Source organism: Vigna radiata, chromosome 7, assembly GCF_000741045.1.
Source record: "Vigna radiata var. radiata cultivar VC1973A chromosome 7, Vradiata_ver6, whole genome shotgun sequence".
NCBI lineage: Eukaryota > Viridiplantae > Streptophyta > Magnoliopsida > Fabales > Fabaceae > Vigna > Vigna radiata.
The window spans coordinates 33586932-33611136 of NC_028357.1; the positions used below are offsets into that span (position 1 = coordinate 33586932).

General features: G+C 36.5%; 2 protein-coding genes across 2 annotated transcripts; one reads left to right on the forward strand and one right to left on the reverse strand.

Annotated features, from left to right (window-relative positions):
* Nucleotides 1-3374: 3374 nt before the first annotated feature.
* Nucleotides 3375-5309, reverse strand: LOC106766342 (L-type lectin-domain containing receptor kinase IX.1-like). Its single transcript, XM_014651075.1, has one exon. The coding sequence runs from the start codon at nucleotides 5307-5309 to the stop codon at nucleotides 3375-3377; it is 1935 nt and encodes a 644-aa protein (XP_014506561.1).
* Nucleotides 5310-21454: 16145 nt separating this feature from the next.
* Nucleotides 21455-23365, forward strand: LOC106766343 (L-type lectin-domain containing receptor kinase IX.1-like). Its single transcript, XM_014651076.1, has one exon. It carries the CDS (start codon nucleotides 21455-21457, stop codon nucleotides 23363-23365), a length of 1911 nt encoding a protein of 636 aa, XP_014506562.1.
* Nucleotides 23366-24205: the final 840 nt, after the last annotated feature.

Consider the following 24205-nt stretch of genomic DNA (forward strand, 5'->3'; position numbering starts at 1 on the left):
AAAAAGTTTTAAAAAAAAGTTCAAAATGAAAAAGATGTGAAAATTAAATTCATTCGTAGTGATCATGGGAGGGAATTTCAAAATGAATCGTTTGAATATTTTTGTGAAGAATTTGGAATTTCTCCTAATTTTTCTGTACCTAGAACTCCACAACAAAATGAGGTTGTAGAAAGGAAAAATAGATTTCTGGAAGAACTTGCAAGAACGTTATTAAATGAATCTAATATTCCAAAACATTTTTGGGCTAACGCTATGAGTACTGCATATTATGTTTTAAATAGAATTCTTATTCATCCTATTTTAAAATGTACTCTTTATGAATTATTTAAAGGAAGAAAGCCTAATGTTTCACATTTAAGAGTATTTGGATGCAAATATTTTGTTTTAAATAATGGAAAACAAAATTTGGGTAAATTTGATGAGACAAATAATCAACTTGATGATTTAGCTAAGACATGGCAACAACCCCGAGGATTATCATTAGAAAATATTATTGGAGATATCTCAAAAGGGGTAAGTACTCGTAGAAGCTTAGCAAATTTTTGCATGACTGTGGCTTTTGTTTCACGGTTAGAATCTAAGAACATCAAGGAAGCTCTAGAAGATGATCAATGATGTGTAGCAATGCAAAGAGAACTCAACCAGTTTGAAAGAAATCAAGTGTGGGAATTAGTCCCCGAAGAAACTAAATGGGTGTTTTGAAACAAATTGGATGAAGATGGAAATATTACGAAGAATAAAGCTAGGCTTGTTGCTAGAGGATATAGTCAAGAAAAAGGTATTGATTATGATGAAACATGTGTTCCAGTTGTAAGGTTAGAGGCAATACGCCTACTTTTTACTTATGCATCTATTATGAAATTTAAATTATACCAAATGGATGTTAAAAGTGCTTTCCTAAATGGTTAATTAAAAGAAGATGTATTTGTTGAACAACCACCGAATTTTGAAGATTATAAATATCCAAATCACATCTTTAAGTTAAAGAAAGTTCTTTACGGTTTATAACAAGCACCTAGATCTTAGTATGAAAGGATTAACAATTTTTTGCTAGAAAATAAATTTAATAGAGGTAAAGTTGATTCCACGTTGTTTATAAAAAGAGTAGGAAAACATATCCTGCTTACTCAGATTTATGTAGATGATATTATATTTGGATCAACTAATTAATCTCTTTGCGAGGATTTTGCTAAGACTATGCAGGGTGAGTTTGAAATGACAATGATGGGTGAATTGACATTCTTCCTTTGTTTACAAATCAAGCAAACTAAAGAATGTACGTTTCTTTCTCAAACCAAATATTGTAGGGAAATCCTGAAGAAATTTGAAATGGATAAAGCTAAGGAGGCATCAACTCCTATGGGAACATCATGTTATCTTGACAAGGATGAATTAGGTACGCCCGTAAACCAAACTTTGTATAGAGGCATAATATATTCATTGTTATATCTTTCTACTAGTAGGCCAGATATCATGCAAACTGTATGTGTTTGTGCTAGGTGTCAAGCTAGTCCTAGAGTGTATCACCTTATCGTAGTTAAGTGTATCCTTAATTACCTTAAGGGAATTGTGCCTTTTGGGTTGTGGTATCCTTTTAGGGCTGAACCTAGTATTGTAGGGTTTTCAGATGCAGACTATGGCAGTTGTAAGATAGATAGAAAAAGCACTAGTGGTACATGTGACCTCTTGGGTAGTTCCTTAGTTTCCTGGCATTCTAAGAAACGAGCTTGTGTAGCCCTTTCCACTACAAATGTTGAGTATATTGTTGCACGTAACTGTTGTGCCCAAATATTATGGACGAAACAACAGTTAAAGGATTTTGATATATACCTTGACCATATACCTCTTAAGTGTAATAACACCAATGCCATCAATCTTACTAAGAATCCCATTATACACTTTAGAACCAAAAATATAGAAATTAGGCACCACTTTCTTAGAGGCCATATACAAAAGGGTAATTGTGAGATAGAGTATATTGATACCAAACATTAATTGGTTGATATTTTCATCAAAGCATTGCCTAAGAGAAATTTTATTAGCTTAGGAGGGACTTGAGGATCCTAGAAATTGCTTGAGGGTCTTGTATGTTGCATTTTTTCAGTTTTTCAAAAATCTTCATGTTATGTTATGTTTTGTTTTAATTCCCTAAATGACAATTTTCCTTAATGTTTATCTTGTCTTATTATTATTATTTTTACTTATATAAAGAGGAAGTTCTTAAATTTAGGGGAGAAATTTATTTTAACCATAAATAACGCTTTTTAATAATGATAAAGAAAAGGGAGAAATATGTTTAAAAACTTAATTATATTTATTTCTTGGCCACTAAGCCCTCTTCTTCAAGTTATGTATGAGTTATACATCAGTACAAGTTACAAAAAGCTTTATATTGTTAGCATAAAGCTGAAGAGCAGAAATTTTGATAATGTCTCAAAGTCCTCTTATTGCAGGAAGATTTTCATGAAGACTTTTGTTTTTATATTAAATTTTTGTAAATTAGTAGATTTATTTATAGGTTGTGGTTTATCTTTGATTCTGTGTATTGTTTGCCTTAATTAGGTTGCATTAAAATTTATTTTGAATTAGAAAACCTCATTTTATCAATAATCAATTATAAGAATTTTTAAGCAAGTTTTTGACCATTGTGCGTTCATTAAACGCATAATCAATTACCATGAGTGGACAATTGATTATCACACGTTAATATTTTTAGAGGTATCCTTGAGTGAGATCTCTATAAATTAGATTGGAACTATCATTCGAAAATACGAAAACATATAAGAAATGTATTTTCAAAGTTCTTATTTGCATTGTGCAGTGATAAGTTCTAGGATTTGCTGAACCTTTGTGCTTTGGCTTTGACTACTTGGCGTGTTGACATAGAGTTAGAACTTTCACAGGAAGTATGATTGAGTGTTGTTGTTGTTGACATAAAAGAAGAACTTTCACAAGGAGTATGATTGAGTGTTGTTGTTGTTGCCAAATTAAAAGTTTGTCATCCTTAGTAAAACATTTAGAGGAGGTGTTGAAAACCCATATATGCTTAAATTTGGTATCTAATTTTTCATTAAAATAGTATTGGAAGGTTCCAGCACAACCACCCTTTTTTTTATCGGCAAAGAATTGCATTGCATTAAACGCAGTATTTGGAATGCTCCAAATTCATGTACAACAAATTATACATTGAACATTGAGAATAAAAGACATTCCGTGCCCAGCACCCTTAAAGCATCAATCTGTTTACATCACAGACCTACCCCTCCTACAGTAGAATCAGGTTTATAAGCCACAACATTAAACTGAATCATTCAGAGTTCGTCATTTAACCTGGATAAGCTTGCATGCCTAACCATGGAGGTTCAAACAAGGCTTCATGAACAGCCTTGTACTGGCATCTGCAGTGGAAGAATTGGTAAAGAAGATTCAGAGCTAAGGACGTTAATCACTTGCCTTATTGCCGGTCTGGATGCTGAATCTGGATTAGCACACCAAAGACCAACTACCAGTAAGCATTCCATTTGCTGCACATCAAATTCCCCACGTAGGTTTTCATCTGCTGCTGCAAGCAGATTTCTCAATTCGTATAGCTTCCACACCCACTCAACCACTGATACCTCACCCTCCATGTGTTTGTGGTGAATGGCTTTTCTTCCAGTTGCTATCTCCAACAGAACAACCCCAAAACTGAATATATCTGACTCCTTTCGAGCCTGGCCTGTGTTCAGGTATTCAGGAGCTAAGTAACCCATGGTCCCAGCCACCTCTGTGGTTTCTGACCCTTTATCATGATCCACCAACCTAGCTAGGCCAAAGTCACCAAGCTTGGGATTGAAGTTGGAGTCCAACATTATGTTGCTTGATTTGATGTCTCTATGAAGCACACATTTCTCCCATTCTTCTTGTAGGTAAAGCAATGCTGAGGCCAAGCCCAACGCTATGTTGTACCTCATTTCCCAGGGTAATATACTTTCTCCCCGAAAAAGTTTAGAGTCTAAGCTGCCATTTTCCATGTACTCGTATATCAAGAGAAAATCATTCTTCTTGTGGCACCAACCAGTGAGTTTCACCAAATTCCTATGCCTCAATTGGCTAATGATCGTCACCTCTGCAGTGTATTGTTTTACACCCTGCCTAGAATCTGCTGATATCCTCTTTATAGCAGCATAGGTGTTGGAGTCTTTGAAATAGCCTTTATAAACACCACCAAACCCTCCATGCCCAAGCTTATTCGTCTCATCAAAGTTGTTGGTTGCAGTTGCCAATTCTTGATAGCTAATCTTCTTTGGTCCAGTGCTCATTTCTAATTTATCATCCATCTCTGGATCAGAAGTGGCCTTTGAAGTGTGACCTACTTCCTTTCTCTTGGTCATCATCCTCAATGAAATCTCAACCATTCCTAGCAAACTCAAAAACAAGACAGCACCAATTCCTATTCCCTTCAATGTTATGATGACAGGCTTCCTTTCCTTCTCTTTATCGTCCGTACTTGGTGGGGTGATGCTAAACGACCATGAGAGCAAGGTATGCTGTTCAGAATATTTTCCAGTTGCAGCTGATATGCCCACAACAACGGAGTCTGGTAATTTCTGCCTTATATCAACAGAGTATGAAAGATGTTGTGTAGTCTTTCTCATTTTCCCATGGCTTAATTTGTATCCAGTGTAAGAAACATTCAAAATACTGTTCCTAGAATCGTATACAATTCTACAGTTACAAACCTTCCTATGTGTAATATTTATCCACCATGTCTCAAAAATTTTAGACTCCATGTCATTGATATTTATGCCTACATGAGCACCAACTGGGTCCCATGGGTTTCTGAAAGTGTCAAACTCCACTGCCAGGAATCGATAATCTAACCGGAAAAGCTCACGATCACCATCCGTTAGGCCAACCCCAAGACTTCCTCCTCTTAGCTGTAACTTGTCTGTGGATGGAAGATTTGGGCTTGCAAGGAAGAATGCCAAACCATCTCCATAAATACTCTGATTTGAGGAAACAACAAAGGAAAAGTTGGTAATGAAGTCTCTTGGTTCGTTTGAACTCTTGTCCCTAAGGTTTATTCGTTCAGCATACGTGACTCGTCCTGCGCTCCCAAACGATTTGCTTGGGAACATACCGTTCTCTTCTGTGAGATGGATAGCAGAACCTGAGCTAGAAGCACTCCCTTCTAGCTTAAGGTGCTTTATACACGTTGAACTGAAGCTGAGACACTCAAAAGACTGAGTGTGAGCATTTGTTATTGCAATGGCGATGATTAGGATGAACAGAATGATCCTCCTAAACAGTAATCCAGAAGCATCCATTAGCGAGAGTTGAGTTTGAAATTTTGTGAAGTCTCACACACATTGTAAGTTGTGTGATAAATTATATGTATTTTGTCTCTGGATAAGTTAATGGTATTTGTCTCAACCCCCAACATTGTGATGAATATTCCTAAGAGAACATAGGATTCACGAAGTATTAAATAGGAGTTGGATTTGTTCTGAGCCTGCCAGTGAAACTGCAAATATTCGAAGTGATTGAAAATGGTAATTAATTACGTACAAACTTGGCTATGCTTGTTAGCGGAAGTATCCATGGAACAGACATGTGTTGCTTAAGTAAGCTTGTTTTATTTATGCATAGAATGGTTTAAAAATAGGGTAATAATACTTTGACATCTAAAATATGATAAATTTTTACATCGTCTGGTGTCACATTTTGGGTGGTTCACGTGTTTTAAAAAATAAAATGACAAAATGACGTGACCACACCTAAAATGTGACACGTGGTGGTGTAAAAAATTTGTTACATTTTGAGTGTCAAAATATCATTACCCTTAAAAATATAATGGAAATGATAAAGTTTGATAGAGACAATCCAATATTTAAGTGAGTTTTTTTCTGTCACGGTATCTTATTTTGGAAAACAATGTTTCCATGTGCCGTCGTTAAGATCCTTTTATAACAATAATTAATCACTTATGTCTTTATAAACAATTAAGTAACAAGTTACCAATCAAATGGTAATATTAATTATGAATATATCATAATTATTTTCTTTAACAAAGGGTAGAAAATATAAAATTTAAGGGGTAGATGACACAATTATTTTATACACTTTTATTTGGGTATTTATAGTAATCTTTCAAACTATAATTTTTTTTCTCTAGACCATGTATAAAATTACTACGCTTAGATCGGTCAATTTGAGTTATGATCCATGAAACAACCTTAGCGCATCATTATAAAAGTTCTCTTTTAGGGTTGAGAGACAAAAATAAAATCTCTAGCATCCAAAGCTCCTTCTTACCCGATTAAGATTAAGATCATGGTTAAGAAAAATTTAATCTTATTATAAAATTTTAATCCATTCTTAAAAAAGTTACTTTCAGTTTCGGGTTATTACGACTAAAAGACATAAACAAGTTGATTAAAGCTAAAAGTCAAGACAAATCATTACAGAAATTTGAGACGGACTCTCCAAGACCAAAAATAGGAAACGATAAACTCAAGTCAAAGGTCAAAATGAGTTGGCTAGTGCAGAAATTAAGACCGATTAGTCTTTATAGGAGGATGTGACTAGCTAACTTAGGCTTAAGAATGAGACAAGTCGACTCTGTTTGAAGTTCAAGACGGGTCAACCCAAAATGAATGTCGAGACGGACCGACATAGGTCAAAGTTTCAGACGACTTGGTCAACTAGAAGATTGACACAAGCTAGCCTAACCTGAAGGTCAAGATGACTTTACTTTGGCTGATAGAATAGGTCGACCAAGGCCGATGATCAAGACGAGTTGGCCTTCCAAGTTTCCTTACATCCTTGATCTCTGAGTATCTTTGGGTACTTGCTAGAGTTATCACCTATCCTTCCAAGTTTACCTTTTGGAAGTATAGAGAAATTTATTTCATTTGGGGCTTCTTTGACACACCCAATTACTTGACATAATTTAGAAATTAAAATCAAAGATAACTTAAATACATCTTTCTTCTTTAATACTCTAAGAAATCTTTTAGTGATAAAATTGGAAAGAAATTTCAAAGTCCTAAAGAATAATTAAATGGAGTGATTGACACCTTTACCATGTTTTTTAAACTTATTTAAAAATACCATATAAACTTAAATTTTGTATCTAATTTTTCATTAAAATAGTATTGGAACCTTAAGATGAGATAAGCTATTCTTTAGGAATTTGAGTAAGTTTAAAAAACAAGGTAAAAGGGTCAATCACTTCATTTAATTATTCTTTAGGAATTTGAAATTTCTTTCCAATTTTATCACTAAAATGTTTCTTACAATATTAAAGGAGAAAGATGTATTTAAATTATCTTTGACCTTGATTTCTTAACTATGTCAAGTAATTGGGTATGTCAAAGAAGCCCCAAATGAAATAAATTTATCTATACTTCCCAAAGATAAAATTTGGAAGGGAAGGATAGGTGACAACTCTAGCAGGTACCCAAAGATAGTCAGAGATCAAGGCTATAAGGAAACTTATCTCGTAACTAGTTAAGTAACAAATCATCAATGAAATTGTAATATTAATTTTGAATGTATCATAATTATTTTCTTTAATTGAGGGTATATAATATAAAATTTAAGGGATAGATGACACAATTATTTTATAACTTTAATTTGTGTATTTCTAGTAATCAATAATTCTTTTTCTCTTTATGTTTCTAATATTGATTACAATTATCAATTTGATTTATAGTCCATGGGAACAATCTTAGCGCATCATTAAAAAGTTTTCTTATAGGGTTCCTTGAGAGACAAAAATAAAATCTCTAGCATCCAAAGCCCCCTCTTATGTGGATCATGATCATGATTAAGGCGGAGTTGGACTTATTATAAAACTTTAATTAACTCTTAAATTTCATTTTCGGGTCATCTAGGCCAAAAGACATAGTCAGGTTAACTAAAGACAAAAGACATAGCTAGGTTAACTAAGGCCAAAGACAAGACAAACCGTTTCAAAAATTTGAGACGAATTCTCCCAGACCAAAGGTAGGAAACAGTAAACTCGGGTCAAAGGTCGAAACGAGTTGGTCATGGCCAAAGACCAAGACTGATTATCCCTTATTAGAGGATGCGACGAGCCAACTTAGACTTAAGGTCGAGACAAGTCGACTCATGTATAAGTTTGAGACGGGTCGACCTAAAACGAATGTCGTGACAAACTGACATGGGTCAAAGTTTGAGATGAATTGGCTTGAGTAGAAGATCAACATTGGCTAGGCTGACTTGAAGGTCAAGACGACTCTACTCTGACTGAAGGTCTACATAGGTCAACCAAGGATGATGATCAAGACTAGTTGGCCAAAAATAAAGGTCGAGACGGGCCAGGTCAAATCGATCGAGTCGACCCTAGCCAAAATTTGATTGAAATTGAATGAGTTGGCGTAGACTATAATTTGGCCGAATCTAACTAAGTTAACCATGATGCAAATTTGGCCGAGTCAGCCTCGGCAAAAATTTTGTTGAATTTGACTAAGTCGGCCTAAGCCAAAATTTGGCTTAATTCGACAAAATATTGGGTGAGTTAGTTTGATCGAAACTTGACTAAATTCAATTGAATCGGCCCTGACCAAAATTTTGCAGAATTCAACCGAGTAGGTCCCAACGAATTTTAGCCAATTTCCGTCCAAATTTCATCGAGTCCACCCCAACCAAAGCTCGACCGAATTCATCCACAACCGACCCAACAAATTTTCTTCCAAGTCGGGCCATGTCGAATTTCTTCGAAGTTGTCATAGGCCAAAATTTGACAAAAATTTGGTCGAGTCATCTCCAAAAAAATTCTAACCGATTTTACCCTAGGCAAAGTTTGGCCATACTAGATCCCAATTATTGTCTCATATGTAACATAAGCATTAAGCTCATTTTATAACAACATGCCTAGATAGAAATAAACTTGAGAATTAAAGAAGAAAAATTAAGAAATGAAATTAAAAAACTAAAAATGTAAGAGAGAAAACAAAGCAAACTTATGAATTGGAAGACATGCCACTTAAAATGATCCAAGATAAATACCAAGGAGGATTGACACTTGTTTTTCACAAGATAAGACCTAAATTTAGATAAGAGACAAAATTATATCTCAAAGAAGTAAAGAAATGCAAAACACTTTTTATATTTAACTTTAAAGACATATACAAAGAAGACCTTATGTTGCTTATATAGTACTAGGAAGTGAAGTAGGTGGAGAAAACTAAGGATGTGTTTACTTTGAAGAAATGAGTTAGGGGAGAGTGAGTCGTTAGTGCAAAACAAGGATTCTAACGCAGATAATACGCTTCGATTTTCAGAAAATCGAATCATAAGAAAACGCGGTGGAATTTGTGTAATTTCAACGAACTTATAGGCCTCAATTCAAGAAGAATCGAGGTAGAAAAACGTATATTACCTCAGTTGCTTCAGAACCGAGGCATAAAAGCCTGCAAAATCCCACGTGTCTCCATACATGCATTAAACTTTTCATTTGGAAATTTTTTCAAACACTTTAGATATCGGTTAAGTAGATAACCGAGTCAGTTATCCCTTGATATTTTCTGCACTATTCTTCTTCTTCTCACGCAAGAGTGCCTTCCTCTCCCATCTCCCATTTTCCTAATCGTTTTCTTGTTTCTCTCTTTTCTTTATGCTCCAATCTCACTTCCTTCCTTCGATCTCTTTCCAACAAAGATTTACTCCAAAATCAGAAAGACAATGGTTCAAACTCAAAGCCCTAACTCGCTGTCATGTGACTCAACGCCGACTCTCCAATGATCATAGAGCTTCTCGATTCCACCGGCGGCTACCGTAACCTTAACGCGCTTCCACCGTAGCCACAACACAACAACCACCACAAAGACGGTCGCTCAAGCCTTGGAATCGACCTTAACGAGATCCCTTCGCCTTCCTCTTTGTTTGCCAAAACCCTACCAGACTCCGTCACCAACATCATTCTCTTTTATCACGAGAACCCTGGGCCGTCGCCGGGAGCCCCTGCTACCCTCCCAACAATGGCCTCGCTCCTTGCGCTGCCTACTCTAAACCTTGCCCTGTCGTCGTCGGGAGCCACCATCATCTTGTCATGTGCGATGCCTCGCCTGCGAGTACGTTGCCTCTATAGTGAAGGGCAAGCGGTGGTCGTTGGGAGTGAAGCAGCTTCTCGATAATCGCTCCTAGGGTTCTAATCCAGATCCCCATCCCCAATTTTAGTGCTGCTTGGCGAAAAATCTCATATCTCACATGCTGCAGGTTACAACTCACTCTCACATTTTTGTAACGTTGAAACGTACACCGAGTGTTTTTGAAAGCGTGTTAATGATGTTTTTCCAATTCCTGTTGACTGTGATTTCAAAAATGAAATTAACGTTGGTTTCTCTATATTCAGGTCACCAACTTAGTGATTTTAACTCCTCCCTAACCTGTTTCACTAAGTTGCAGTTTCTGTCATTAATTCTTCATCCCCTAGCTAGTTTCTTACCTTACATGTAGCCATCGCAAGTTATACTTGGTAATTGATATATAAAAATAGTGATGAGTTATGAAGAAATACGCATACTCTACATCTGAATGTGTTATTCTCAAACTGTTTTGTTGTTTTCTGAAATAGCAATCCGTTTAGAAAGAGGCTAGATATTTTCTCTCTCTCGATGGACTTGTAGGACTACTTTCTCTGTGCTCGAGTCTTGAGGCTTTATAGACAAGATTTGAGAATTTTTGGTTGAGCCCCTTCTTCTGCCAGAGGTAAATGGAGTTGAACCGTTGCTTTTTCTTTCCGGTTCTTGTTAAAGTTTTGAAGGACTTTTGGGTTAAACGTGTTATTACTTTCCACATTGTTTGCAAAATGTATATTACCCATTCTTACAAAATAAATTTTTAGGCATAAGACTACCCTCTACTGCCTCAAATCACTAGCAACTGAGGCCAAAAGTCTGGCAAAAAAAAAGTAAAAAAAGAAATACCCTCTATTACCTCGGTTGCATTTGAACCGAGGCAAAAACATACACCTTTTTGCCTCAGTTCAAACCGAGGCAAAAAGTGGTAGACTTTATTCCTCACCTATATATACCTTGGTTGCAAAACCGATGCAGATAGGCGAAAATAATCGTTGTCGTTTTCCTTTAGTGGACTAGTGAGTGGATAAATTTAATGAGATTTGAGGGTGAATTAGTTGTTGTTTATTTGAGTGGATTTGGAGGTGAGCGAGACTAGATTTGAAATTCAAGTTTGTGAGAATTAATGTAGGATTTGACGGATGTGTCAAATAAAAAAATTGTTTAATTAGTAGAAATTAAATATTACCAAAATGCCCCTAGTTATTAATGTAATATAAAATGATAATTGTTAATGTTACATTTAAATTGTAAAAATGTTTATAAAAAGACAAAAAATTAAAATTAATTTTAAAAATGTAAAAAAATTGTAATTTAGCAAAATGAAATATTATTTCTTTATTTTAAAAATGTATATATATATATATATATATATATATATATATATATATATATATATATATATATATCACTCTTCAATACAAGTTTGAAAAATTATTTTGACATTCACATAAAATGCTTTGCAATCTGCATGACTAATAACAAAGGAAAGATGGTTGTATTGTCATCTAGTATATGGTTAGATAATATTCAAGCACTTGGGCCATATATAACATTACACTCCTACCAAACTTTGTAGTTAGCAAAATACATGTTATTTATATAGTCATTCAACAACACTGAGAAGTTGGAACCGAATAAGCCACCGCAAAACCAATACAATTGCTGACCATGGTGAACGAAAGGTTGGAACCGAATACAAAGGTAACCATAATCGAATACAAGCACTGTTCATGTCTCCAATATGTAGTGGAACCGAATATAGAGGGCACAAAACCGAATACAAGATGTTGTTCAATTCCTTCTACGCGTACCAAAGCTCTGGAATCAGATACAAAAGCTCAGGAATCAGTAACTTAGGCGTCCAATTTCGACACCTGGGCCTTACATGACCCGTTTTGGCCGCCTGGGCGGTCTCCCTGGACGCCTAGGGGTCGACTTTCGTGGATCGGGCCCTATTTCTACTCTGTTTTGATTCTTATGGACCAGACCCTGTTTCGGCACGCCTCTGACACTATTTAAAAGACCCTAGGGCTCTAGGTTTTGCAATCTGGCACAGAAGAGCATAACAATACACTATTTTCCCAATTCTTAGGCTTCCATTCTCATTCTTTCTTCCATTTTTCATAGAGTTCCCCCATGTCTATGGGGAACTAATTTCTATTTGTTGTTAGGGAATGATGTTACCTTGTAAACTCTCATGTATTTGAATTGATTCTTAATTCCATATGATTTTCATTAATTGTTAGAGTAATTCATCTGTTTCAACTCTTGTTGTGTTCAATTAGCATCATTTATGAATTGCATGAGTGTAAGGAGGTTCCTTACAATTCAGGTTCTTGTTGAATTACTTCCAAGAGTTATATTTCTCAGGGATGAGAGTATGAGTCTTTGTCGTCTTTATCTCTTGTTCTTCACATCTTTTTACCAAAAATGTAAGGAATTGTATGAACTGCTAATCAGGGATAGGCTTATTATTTTTGCCAAACCCAATGATCTCATTTTATTTTGAAGTCTTAATTAATCTTGTTTTCACACAATTGTTAATATTACTTGGTCTTACCATTTTATATTTCTTGTGTGACTCGGTACACTTGTCGATCCGTCCCAACAACCTGCAACAAGAAACATCCAACCAGAAAGCACACAACTGGCCAGCAACTATAAAAAGCACATTCTGCAGAAACCGCGTTGTGTGCCCGTTAGAGGGCCCTCAGCGCTAATCAATTCAAACTCAAAATAACCCTAGCTGGCCTTAAACACTACTCACATGCATTTTTCATAGTTCTAGTGCTCAATCAAGTAATTTAAGACGACCAAGACTCATACCCTCATCCTTGAGAAATATTACTCTTGGGAGTAATTCAACAAGAACTTGAATTGTAAGGAACCTCCCGACACTCATGCAATTCATAAATCATGCTATTGAATGAATTAAACAAAGCAAGCTTTGTAACAGATGAATTACTCTAACAATTAATGAAAAAGCATATATTATTAAGAATCAATTCAAATACATGAGAATTCACAAGGTTACATCATCCCCCATACAAGAGCTCTAGAATCGAATACAAGAGCTTTGGGCAAACCAAAGTCACACTTCTTAAACCCCTCCTTCAACCTTTCTTCTTTATGTTCTTCATCTTCAATACATGTTCATGGCCGCAACCACATATGTACGAAGGGTAAAGATGACTTTCACTCTCAATTCACTCTAAATCGCACCATATCAACGAGTGATAGAAAAAGCGTCCATCTCGCAGATCCAATTGATTATGTCTTCACAAATCCCCTAAAGTGAACACAAAAAATCTCTCAAATCAGTCTTTGCCTTTTGTCTTGAACAGTAGAATCTGTTCAAGTGAATAGAGCGTAAAGGATGTGAGACTTAGAGGCTTACAAGTATGGATAGTAGCTCTCAAGGGTGGTTTAAGTCCCTTATCTTTTAATTCTACAACTTGTTAAGGGTATATTAACTACCTAACTAGTCTAAAGATCAAAATTAAAACTATACTATGTGAAGTCTCACATAACTTGTATTATAAGCAACTAAAAGGAGGAGAGAATGATTTATTCTTTTTTATTTTAAGTCTAAACTATGGGAAGTCTCACATTGTTTGCACCTTAAAGAAAAAAAGAACATATATACTTCTCTATAACCAAACCAAGAAAGAAAAACAAGAGAGGCAAAATAAAAGCCTATGAAATCCTATGCTACTAAAGGCAAAATACAAGTCATGAAACATTTTGTACTCTTTTTGTAAAAAGGTGTAAAAGAGTTAAGAAATAAAATGATTTCCTTTAGTCGTGCTTCTTGTCATCCTTTTATTCTCTTAATCCTTTATCCTATATGTGATCACATCACATAGTCAAAAAAGCTGAAGATATTAATTACTTACAAGTTGTTGAGTCTTGGAAGTGCAAAATCCAGTTTAGTATTGAAAATATCAAAATGTGGTCAAATTGGCTTTGACAAAACCCTTTGCACAACATTGTTAACATCCTATTCGAAATCGTACAACATTAATCGATTTCATTTTGTAGGTTTATTACCGAACCCTAATTGAGTAAATTGTGAGATAGAAAGAGACATACGGGGAGCGAAGGGTTGAGAGAGGGCATAGAAGAGAGTTTGGGATGAGAGAGGATGCAAATGAAGAGAGAGTTCATGCTTTGCTAATGCAGGTTGCAGAAGAGAATGGTATACCAGGAAGCCTCGTTAGACTGTTATGAAGAAGATTCTTTTAAGTCATCACATATCAGGAAACACATCCTCTTGAGACAAACCTTATCCCGAGAACCTGCCAAATCAAACACGATGAACCCTTGTTCAATGTTCTCAATAATACAAAGCCTGCTCATTATTACAATGACAAATATGCCATTATTAATGAAGATCACGAGAGAACATCATAGTGAAGCACAAAGCGGAAAAATTGGAAGAATGTTGAACAGTGGAAATGCAAGCAAAAAGATAAAAAAGGACAAAAGGGGAAAACAAGTGTTACTTGTTTTATGGACTTGAAATCATAGCAGGCAACGACTGTTTCTAGGCTTCACAAATATGAACATGATAATGTGAATGAAACTCTGTGAAACCTATTAATTTGAAGATGAAATTTAAAAATGTTAGGAGGAACAGAAGGAAAGCTCAATACAAAATAGAAGCGGGAAAGCGAAAACTTTAACTTAACAGTCATGTGAAATATATTATAATTTTGGAAAATGATATTTTAACACCATTTTTTTACACTATTTTGACATTGTACACGTGTTAAAATGTGGTTGGACGATTTGAAATTAAAAAAACAAACTTTGGTTTTTCTCTTCCAAATATACCTTTGCCTCAACTTTTTTAATTTGAAATCGTCCAATCACATTTTGACACGTGTGCAGTGTCAAAATGGTGTCAAAAAATGGTGTTAAAATATTATTTTCCTATAAGTTTTGTGGTCATAAACCTCTTAAAAAATTCAAACCCTCATTATTATTAATTTTTAAACAATTCATCATAATTATCTAAAATCATAATAATTTGTGAATGATTTTTATAATTTCTACAAGATAACCCCATTAAATAGAACTTTTTTTAGCATGCCTCTGCCACTTTGGAAACCCTAAACCAGTGAAAATATAATCACTTAAAAGTAAAATGTTGTGTTTAAATATAATATTAAAAGTAAAACATATTTTATTAAATTATAGAAAGGGGAAACAACACTATTTGACTAAACTAGTAATGGCTCAACAATTTTTATATAATAGAGAAACCGAATAGAGCAAGGAAGTTATAATTAGAGATGACAAAAAATCTGTGGACAAGTATAATTTTGGGGACCGAAACACTAACCTTGATGACGTGGTTCCGTTGCTTTCTGGCGTTCGGATGGACTGGATCAGTGGTTTCTGCTGCACTTTGATCGTCCGCTCTCCTTCTATCTCGACCGTCCGACAATCTTTGAACTATGACCGAGAGGGGGGTACCTGCAAAGGCACTCTGACGCTCAAGTTAGGCGTGTTATAAGGGAAGAACCTCAGTTCTTTTAGAAGGATTCTCGGTGGAAGAGAGTAAAATCTCAGTGATATGAATAATGTGTATGAGAGGTGTGAATGAAGCGTACCTGAATGATGTCTCTGGCTCTTATTTTATAGACTCGTTACTAATATGAGATCAATGAAATATAAACAAAATAAAATATAAACAACCTTACCTGATATTCCGGAAACGACTTCTATCGATAGATATTATTTTATTTGCAGTATCTTTGGTGAATTTCCTTTAAAAGTTTTCGAGCCAAATAACGAGATTATCGGCCCAATTTTAATGACCGGGATCGACCCTTTTATGGCCCAATTGTATGGCGTTCGGTTGGCGTTCGGTATAATCGTCTACCAGATATATCGTACCGTACATCATCCCCCCAAGTCTTTGATAACCATTCGGTTGGTAGTGGTTATCAAAGGACTTAAAAAAGAGGTTTTAATGCGACGTTTAAATGTTGTCGTTTCATTTTTTGGAGAAGTTACTGGACTTTCCCGCTCTTCGGGTAGTGACAGGGTCGTTGAATTACCGTCGCTAGATCTGTATTATCCAACGGTGCGGGGCGTGAGCAGCGGTTTAATGATTGTCGTGTTCAGGTTTTTGCTAACGAACCAAATCATCATTTCTGCTTTTGCGCTTCTTTTTCGAACTCCTCCTCATCCAACGCTCTGCATTTTTCTCAAGTAATCATAGCTTCTTCTTCGTCTTTTGATTATTTTGCGCCCCGTAAAGAGGAAAAGGGGTGTGATAACCCTGTTGAAGCATCAGAACGTATCTCATCGGTACCCTTTGGGGAAAGGGTTTTTGTCTATGATGGTGTCGTGGTAGAAGAACTGGAAAATCAATGTTCTTCATCCGTTTCTAACTATGGTTGGGCTTCTCGCGAAGTAGGTGACCATTTTAGCCTTTATACTAGTAAAACATATTCTGTTGGACTGGGCAAACAATAGTTGTGTGCTTAGAACAATAGGCTGTACCGCCATAAAACTGGTTGCGTGTCGAGAGGATGAAAGGGTTTTTCATAGTAGGGAAGCATCTGGAGAGGATTTCTTTTACTTTTATTCAAGCTTGTTCTTCGATTTGTACATCAGGTTGCCTTTCTCTGAATTTCAAATGGATGTCTTGAGAGTTTTAAATGTAGCCCCCTCTCAACTTCACCCAAACAGTTTAGGCTATATGCAAGCTTTTGCTACTATGTGTCAAACTTTGGGCATTCAGCCAACGGTTGGTATTTTCCTTTACTTTTTTAGGGTGCGTCCGAATGCTAAAAAAGGTTGGGCGTCTTTGAACTCCATGGCTAAGGACGCCATTCTTCAACTTTTTGTCGATTCTTTCGAAGATTTTAAAAACCATTATTTCAAAGTGTCCATTACCAAATAGGGTCGTCCATTCTTCTTTTACGAAGATGGTACCCCTAAATTTCCATTATACTGGACCGGAAAACCTCAGGCTAAAACCTCATGGCCGCGATAGAAGATGACAGATGTTGAACTGAAGGATCTTGAGGTGTTGATAGGGTTGTCACGTCCACTTTCCTTGCGGAAGATAATCAGCTGCCTTGAGTATGATGACATGTACTTGACACAGTCCTCCTTGTACGAATAGTTCCCTGCATACACTAGAGAACAACCAAAATCGAGCCACAAGTTAGCCCCAAAAATATGAAAATAGTAATTACTATAAAACAGAAAAGTATAAACAAAAGAATAAAGTCTGAATCAGTTAAAAATCACACAAAAGTCTAGTTTGAACACCGAGTCCCCGGCAACGGCGCCAAAAACTTGTTGAGACTTTGGCAAGTGTACCAAATCGTTTCAAGTAATAAAACCGGTAAGACCGGATATCGTTTCCCAAGAGACTCATTGCACTAGACAATCGTATAATTTCTAACTAACCTAGACTAAAGAATGCTTCCATAAATTGGGTTTTGGTGCAATTAAAGTAAATATGAAACATAAATAGTAAAAGTGATCTTTGACACTCAAACACTTGAAAATGGTAAGATGAGAAATGATATGGAATGGTATTGTTGGGGGTATGATTTCACCTACTTCACTCTTATGCATAGAAAATCACTTCCTCTTCATTAATATGTCAATATCAATCTACTAGTTTACTCAAACCCCAATCCCTTGGTAGAAAGAGCCTAGACTTCCTCATTAGACTCCAATCCCTTAACCTAATGATTATTTCCGCATTAAGAAATGAGATTTTAAGACAACCAAAGGTCCTAGTTCTATCCCTAGATACTATTTCCTTTAGGTGTTTAACCCAAGTCAAGATTTACCCAACATTTCCCAATGTCAAGTAAACCCTAAAATCATGTCATGGGTAGCAACTTCACAACAAGCATTAAGAGAAGGAATTAAACACTAACAATCAATGAAAGAGATATATTTCATTCAAAACAAAATGTTTTACATAAGAGTTTAGTGGTTACATCAATCCCCCAACAATAATGAAACTAGCTCTCCATGAATAGAGAGCTCAAGCTTACAACAATGGTGGAAATGGAAGAAGAAAGAAGAGAACCCAAGGAAGAAGAAGGACTGTTCCCACAGCTCCTAGCTCGCTCCAAGAGCTCCCAATCAGAGAAAATGCGTCTGGGTAGCAAAAGATCCCAAGCTCTTCGTGCTTCCAAGTGAAATAGGGCAAATATGCCAAATAAGAAAGTTGGCGCTCAAGCCCCCCAAAACTGGGGCGCTCAGGCGCGCGAATGTCAAACTGAGGCACTGGTGCACTAGCGCTCGAGCCCCCCAAAACTGGGGGGGCTCGAGCCTGATTTCAGCAGAATTCTGATTCTTCGTTTTTGCTGCTTTTCTTGCTTTTCTTGCTTTCCAGTGCCTTCCTTTGATGCATAGACTTCTTTCAATTACCTTAAGCACATAAAAGCAAGGATTAGTGAACAAAATATCTCATTAAAGCTTGGGGTGCAACCACTTAATCAAACTAAAAGAAAACAAGGATTTACAAGGTAAAAAGTTAGGAAAGGGTTGACAATTTCTCTTGATTCATCATTGAAATCATGGTAAAATATGTCATTATCACTTCTGTCTGGGGTTTCCTTCTGGCGTATCTCTGATCCTCCATTCGAATGAACTCAGTCATTCTCTCCTAGAGCTCCTCCACTGAATTGGGCAGCTTGGCATATAAATGTTCCGAGACGTATCCTGGCTATAGAGAATTGGGCAAATTACTGATGATGAACTATTCGTTGACGCCTTTTACTCAACTAACAGCTTCGTTGTATCTCTGCATGAATGATCGAAGGGATTCATCTCTCTCTTGCTTAAGGTTTACAAGCTCTGCAGCGGTTACTTCGCCTTTCCTGTTGGTAGCGTAATGTTTCTTGAATAGGGTCATGACCATGCGGAAACTGTCTATCTTGTTAGGGGGAAGGCTGTAGTACCACTCCAGGACTTCTCCTTTTAAGGATTGGGAGAAAGCTCTGCATTTGACTGGGTCACTCTTAGAATAGTAAGCCATAGAGTCGATGAAATCTCGGAGGTGATGCTCTGGGTTTGAAGTGCCATCAAATCTTTCTATCGATGGAGGAGGTCTGTCCGGCATTGGAGCCTGCATGACAACTTCCGTGAATGGCAGTGGATTAGGTGACCGATCGTTCCGCGGCGGGGTGTGCGTGCCTCGTCCGTTATTCTGGCTTCCTTGAGTTTCGGATATCTCAGGAGTTAGGCGCCGTGCTCTTAGTCGGGCAATTTCTTCATTTTGTTTCTGTTGTGTCTCCTGCTGCTGATGTATAATCTGAGCCTGCTCCTCCATCCGCTTTGCTTGCATTTGCTAAAATTCATGTTGTTGACATATAGTACGAGCCTGTTCTTCTAGCTGTGTTTGTAAGTCCTTGATCATCTCCATAGGGTTGTTGTTCTCCATACTCCTCGTGGTTACCATTGGGGATCTTCAAGCCTCGGCCCCTCGGTGGGCGCCAAAATGTTTCGGTAGATAATTTTGGGGACCGAGACACTAACCTTGATGACGTGGCTCCGCTGCTTTCTGGTGTTCGGATGGACTGGATCAGTGGTTTCTGCTGCGCTTTGACCGTCCGCTCTCCTTCTATCTCGACCGTCCGACAATCTTTGAACAATGACCGAGAGGGGGCTACCTACAAAGGCACTCTGACGCTCAAGTTAGGCGTGTTATAAGGGAAGAACCTCAATTCTTTTAGAAGGATTCTCGGTGGAAGAGAGTAAAATATCAGTAATATGAATAATGTGTATGAGAGGTGTGAATGAAGCGTACCTGACTGACGTCTCTGGCTCCTATTTTATAGACTCGTTACTGATATGAGATCAATGAAATATAAACAAAATAAAATATAAATGACCTTACCAGATATTTCGGAAACGGCTTGTCGATAGATATTATTTTATTTGCGGTATCTTTGGTGAATTTCCTTTAAAAGTTTTCGAGCCCAATAACGACATTATCGGCCCAATTTTAATGACCAGGATCGGCCCTTCTATGGCCCAATTGTATGGCGTTCAGTATAACCATCCGCCAGATATATTGTACCGTACAACTTAAAAGTAAAATGTTGTGTTTAAATATAATATTAAAAGTAAAACATATTTTGTTAAATTGTAGAAAGGGGAAACAACACTATTTGACTAAACTAGTAATGACTCAACAATTTTTATATAATAGAGAAACCGAATAGAGCAAGGAAGTTATAATTAGAGATGACAAAAAATCTGTGGGCACGGATATCCATGAGTAAAACTTGTGGCAGGTAGTTACTATTCAGGGATATTTATTATCTACGGATAACGGGTAGCGGGTATTTTAATACCCGCTTCTAAATGGGTCGGGTACAGGTAGTATACTATCCGACCCGCGGGTACCCGTTACTCGCAAAAAATAAATAAAAAAATTAATTATATTAGGTTAAAATTAATTAAAATTAAATTTTAATTTATATTCAATTTAATTTATATTATATTATATATATTTTTGGAAATTTTATTATATTTTATTTTAAAATGTATAAAATATTTTTTTTGAGGGTATTCGCGGGTTTTAAAATACCAGTGAGTATTTTCTGAACAGATACCTGACAAACAACGAATGGATGATGGATATATTTTTATCCAGTAAATCGGATTGCAAGTAGGCACTGTCTTTGCCGGACCCGGACCGTTATCATCCCTATTCATCATAAGAAACAACAACAAAATGTTTTAATGTTTAACTTTCTGATTTATACTCAGTGTTAGTCAAATTCACGTTTGAATTCTCGACACTTACAAGAACATGTTTAATTAAAAATGAAAGTTTTACATTATAAACCAATTCATTCACCCACTTTAATAATTTATATTAAAATTTTAAATTATAAATTATTTTTTAATTAAAACATTAATATTTTAAATTATTAAACGTTATTATTTGGTAGCGTTAAAATATCACCCGTCTTTAGAGTCCAAAACCTCCAACAACCATCTTGTTTTGTTTTTCGTTTTCTTTTTCTTGATACTTCAAACTTCTGTATTTTTATTTCCATGGGACGTTAAATCATTTTATACATGAATAAAACAAGGCATATTCTGGTTATATGGATATTTCCGCTAAAAATCACAGCTAGTTTTGTATGTAATTAATTACAAGATTCTATAATACCAAATTTTGCCGTTTTGACCTGAAGGTGATTGCGTGTGTTCGTTGGAACATTCATCCCAATGTTGAGCACTGACACATCTCAGATCACAAAAAGTTATGAACAACACATAAATATAATACAAGAGACAAATAAATACGTGAAACCAAAGTGCGTTAGGCTTCAAACATCAAACTAAACACTCACTTAGCAATGGCTTCGAGTGGATGGAGAACCTTTTTATTTTTGTTCATAATCAACACTACAAAAGTTCAACCTCACTCTTTCGATTACCCAAACTTCAATTCATCTTATGCAAAGCAACTAAAGTTGGAAGGTAATGCTTCCACCTCAGGTTCTGCTATCCAACTCACAGTGAACGCAACGGATCCAAAGAACAACGGATCTGGGACAGTAGGAAGAGTGACATATCCAGAGGAGATAAATCTTTGGGACAAGAGTTCAAATGAACTAAAAGACTTCATTACCAACTTTTCCTTTGTTGTTTCCTCAAATCAGAGTACCTATGGAGATGGTTTGGCATTCTTCCTTGCAAGCCCAAATCTTCCATCCACAGACGATGAAAACCTAAGAGGGGGAGGCCTTGGTATAGGGCTTGTTGCTGGCACAGAAAATCTCATTGAGGCTGATTATCAATTTGTGGCAGTGGAGTTTGACACCTACTCAGACAACTGGGACCCAGATGGCGCTCATGTAGGTGTAAATATCAATGCTATGAAGTCTGATATATTCGAGACATGGTGGCCAAATATCACTCAAGGAGAAGTATGTAACTGTAGTATTGTATACAATTCTAGAAGGAATATTTTGGAGGTCTCTTTCACGGGATCCAAGTTAGGTGCTGGGAATGAAACTACTCAGCAACTTTCATACCACGTTAATATCAGAGATCAATTACCAAAGTCAGTTATCGTTGGCATATCAGCTGCGACAGGAGGATATGCTGAGGAACATACCTTGCTCTCATGGTCATTTAGCACAAGTACAAGCCCCCCACCAAGTGTGGTTAATTCAACGAAGAAATGCAAGTTAATTAGTTCAATAATGTTGGAGGGAATTGTAATTGGTACAGTTTTGTTTTTTATTCTGTTAGGGTTGGTGTATATTTTGTTAAGAAGGATGAACAAAGGAAAAGAAAAGCGCACTTCTCATCTGAAGATGGATGATGACTTCCACGAGAGAACTACAGAGATCAGCTATCATGAATTGGCCGCTGCAACCAACAACTTTAAAGAGACACATAAACTAGGCCAAGGTAGCTTGGGCTGTGTTTATAAAGGCTATTTCGAATACTTGAACTCATATGTTGCGATAAAGAAGATATCAGCAGGTTCACCACAGGGTTTGAAGGAATATGCAGCAGAAGTGACGATCGTTAGCCAATTGAGGCACAGGAATTTGATGAAACTCACCGGTTGGTGCCACAAGAAGAATGATCTCTTCTTAATATACGAGTACATGCCAAATGGCAGCTTGGATTCTTGTCTTTTTGGTGGAGAGAAGTTCTTGTCATGGAAAATGAGGTACAATATAGCTCTTGGCTTGGCATCAGCATTGCTTTACCTTCAGGAAGAATGGGAGAAATGTGTGCTTCACAGGGACATCAAATCAAGCAACATATTGCTGGACTCCAACTTCAACCCTAAGCTTGGGGACTTTAGCCAGGCAAGGCTGGTGGATCATGATAAAGGGTCAGAAACGACGGATGTTGCTGGGACCATGGGTTACATAGCTCCTGAATGTATGAACACAGGCCAGGCTCGAAAGGAATCTGATATATTCAGTTTTGGAATTGTTGTGTTGGAGATAGCCACTGGAAGAAAAGCCGTTCAACGTGAAGACATGGAGGGTGAAGTATCGGTTGTTGAGTGGGTATGGGGGCTGTATGGATTGAGGAATCTCCTTGCAGCAGTAGATCCAAAGCTGCACGGGGAATTTGATGTGCAGCAAATGGAATGCTTAGTGGTTGTTGGTCTTTGGTGTGCTAATCCAGATTTTGAATGCAGACCAACCATAAGGCAAGTGATGAAGGTGCTTAAGTTTGAAGCTTCTTTGCCAATTCTCTCACAGCAGATCCCATGCAAGCCTCTTTCTGTCCAATAACTTGTCAGATATATCTTTTTTATTGTAAGACTTGTCAGGTATTCTCAAAATAATGCAACGTTGTCTCCTTTAAATATCATTTGTGTTTTCACAAATTGCATGTACTTATCAACATATACAAATAAATATTACTGTAGTCTTTCATGAAAACGTATGATTACTTGTTGATATAATAAGTGGTTGAGAATACTCGTTGTTGACCACGAGTGAGTGATACTCATTGTAATTTTTGTTAAAGATTAGTAGAATCTCTTAAAAGGTTTTAAGGGAGAACTGGATGTAACGCAGGTTAAGGTGAACCAATATAAAAGTTATGTGTTATTGTTTTGCTTTATAAACCTTTTCCAAAAATGCTATTTTAATCAATGAGTGTCTAATAATTATTGAAGACCATCTAAACCCTGCAAAAGTTATTAAACACTCTTTTGTGAAATAGCTTTACAAACTATTTCCAACCCCTTCTCGTTCCCCTTTCTAGTGTTTTCTTGTGTTTTAGATGCCATATTAAAGAGACAAAGAATACTCATGGTGAATTCATCAATGGATAGCCAGACATGCAGTTGTGTGAATATATATTGAGATAAACGTAAAAGAAATCATTTGTGTACATTACAAAAATACATTCCAAGGGTTATTTTTAGCATTACCGGCAGTTTTAACCCCTGGAAAATGCGTTTTCCGCAGTTACAAAAAAAAAAGGTAAAAGCAACGTCGTTAAACATTACCAGAGGTTTTCAAAAAAACCACCGCAATTGCCTGGGGTTTTATAAAAACTATCGGAAATAGCCAGGGTTTTACTTAAACCGTCGAAAATAGCCAGGGTTTCACAAAAATCGCTCC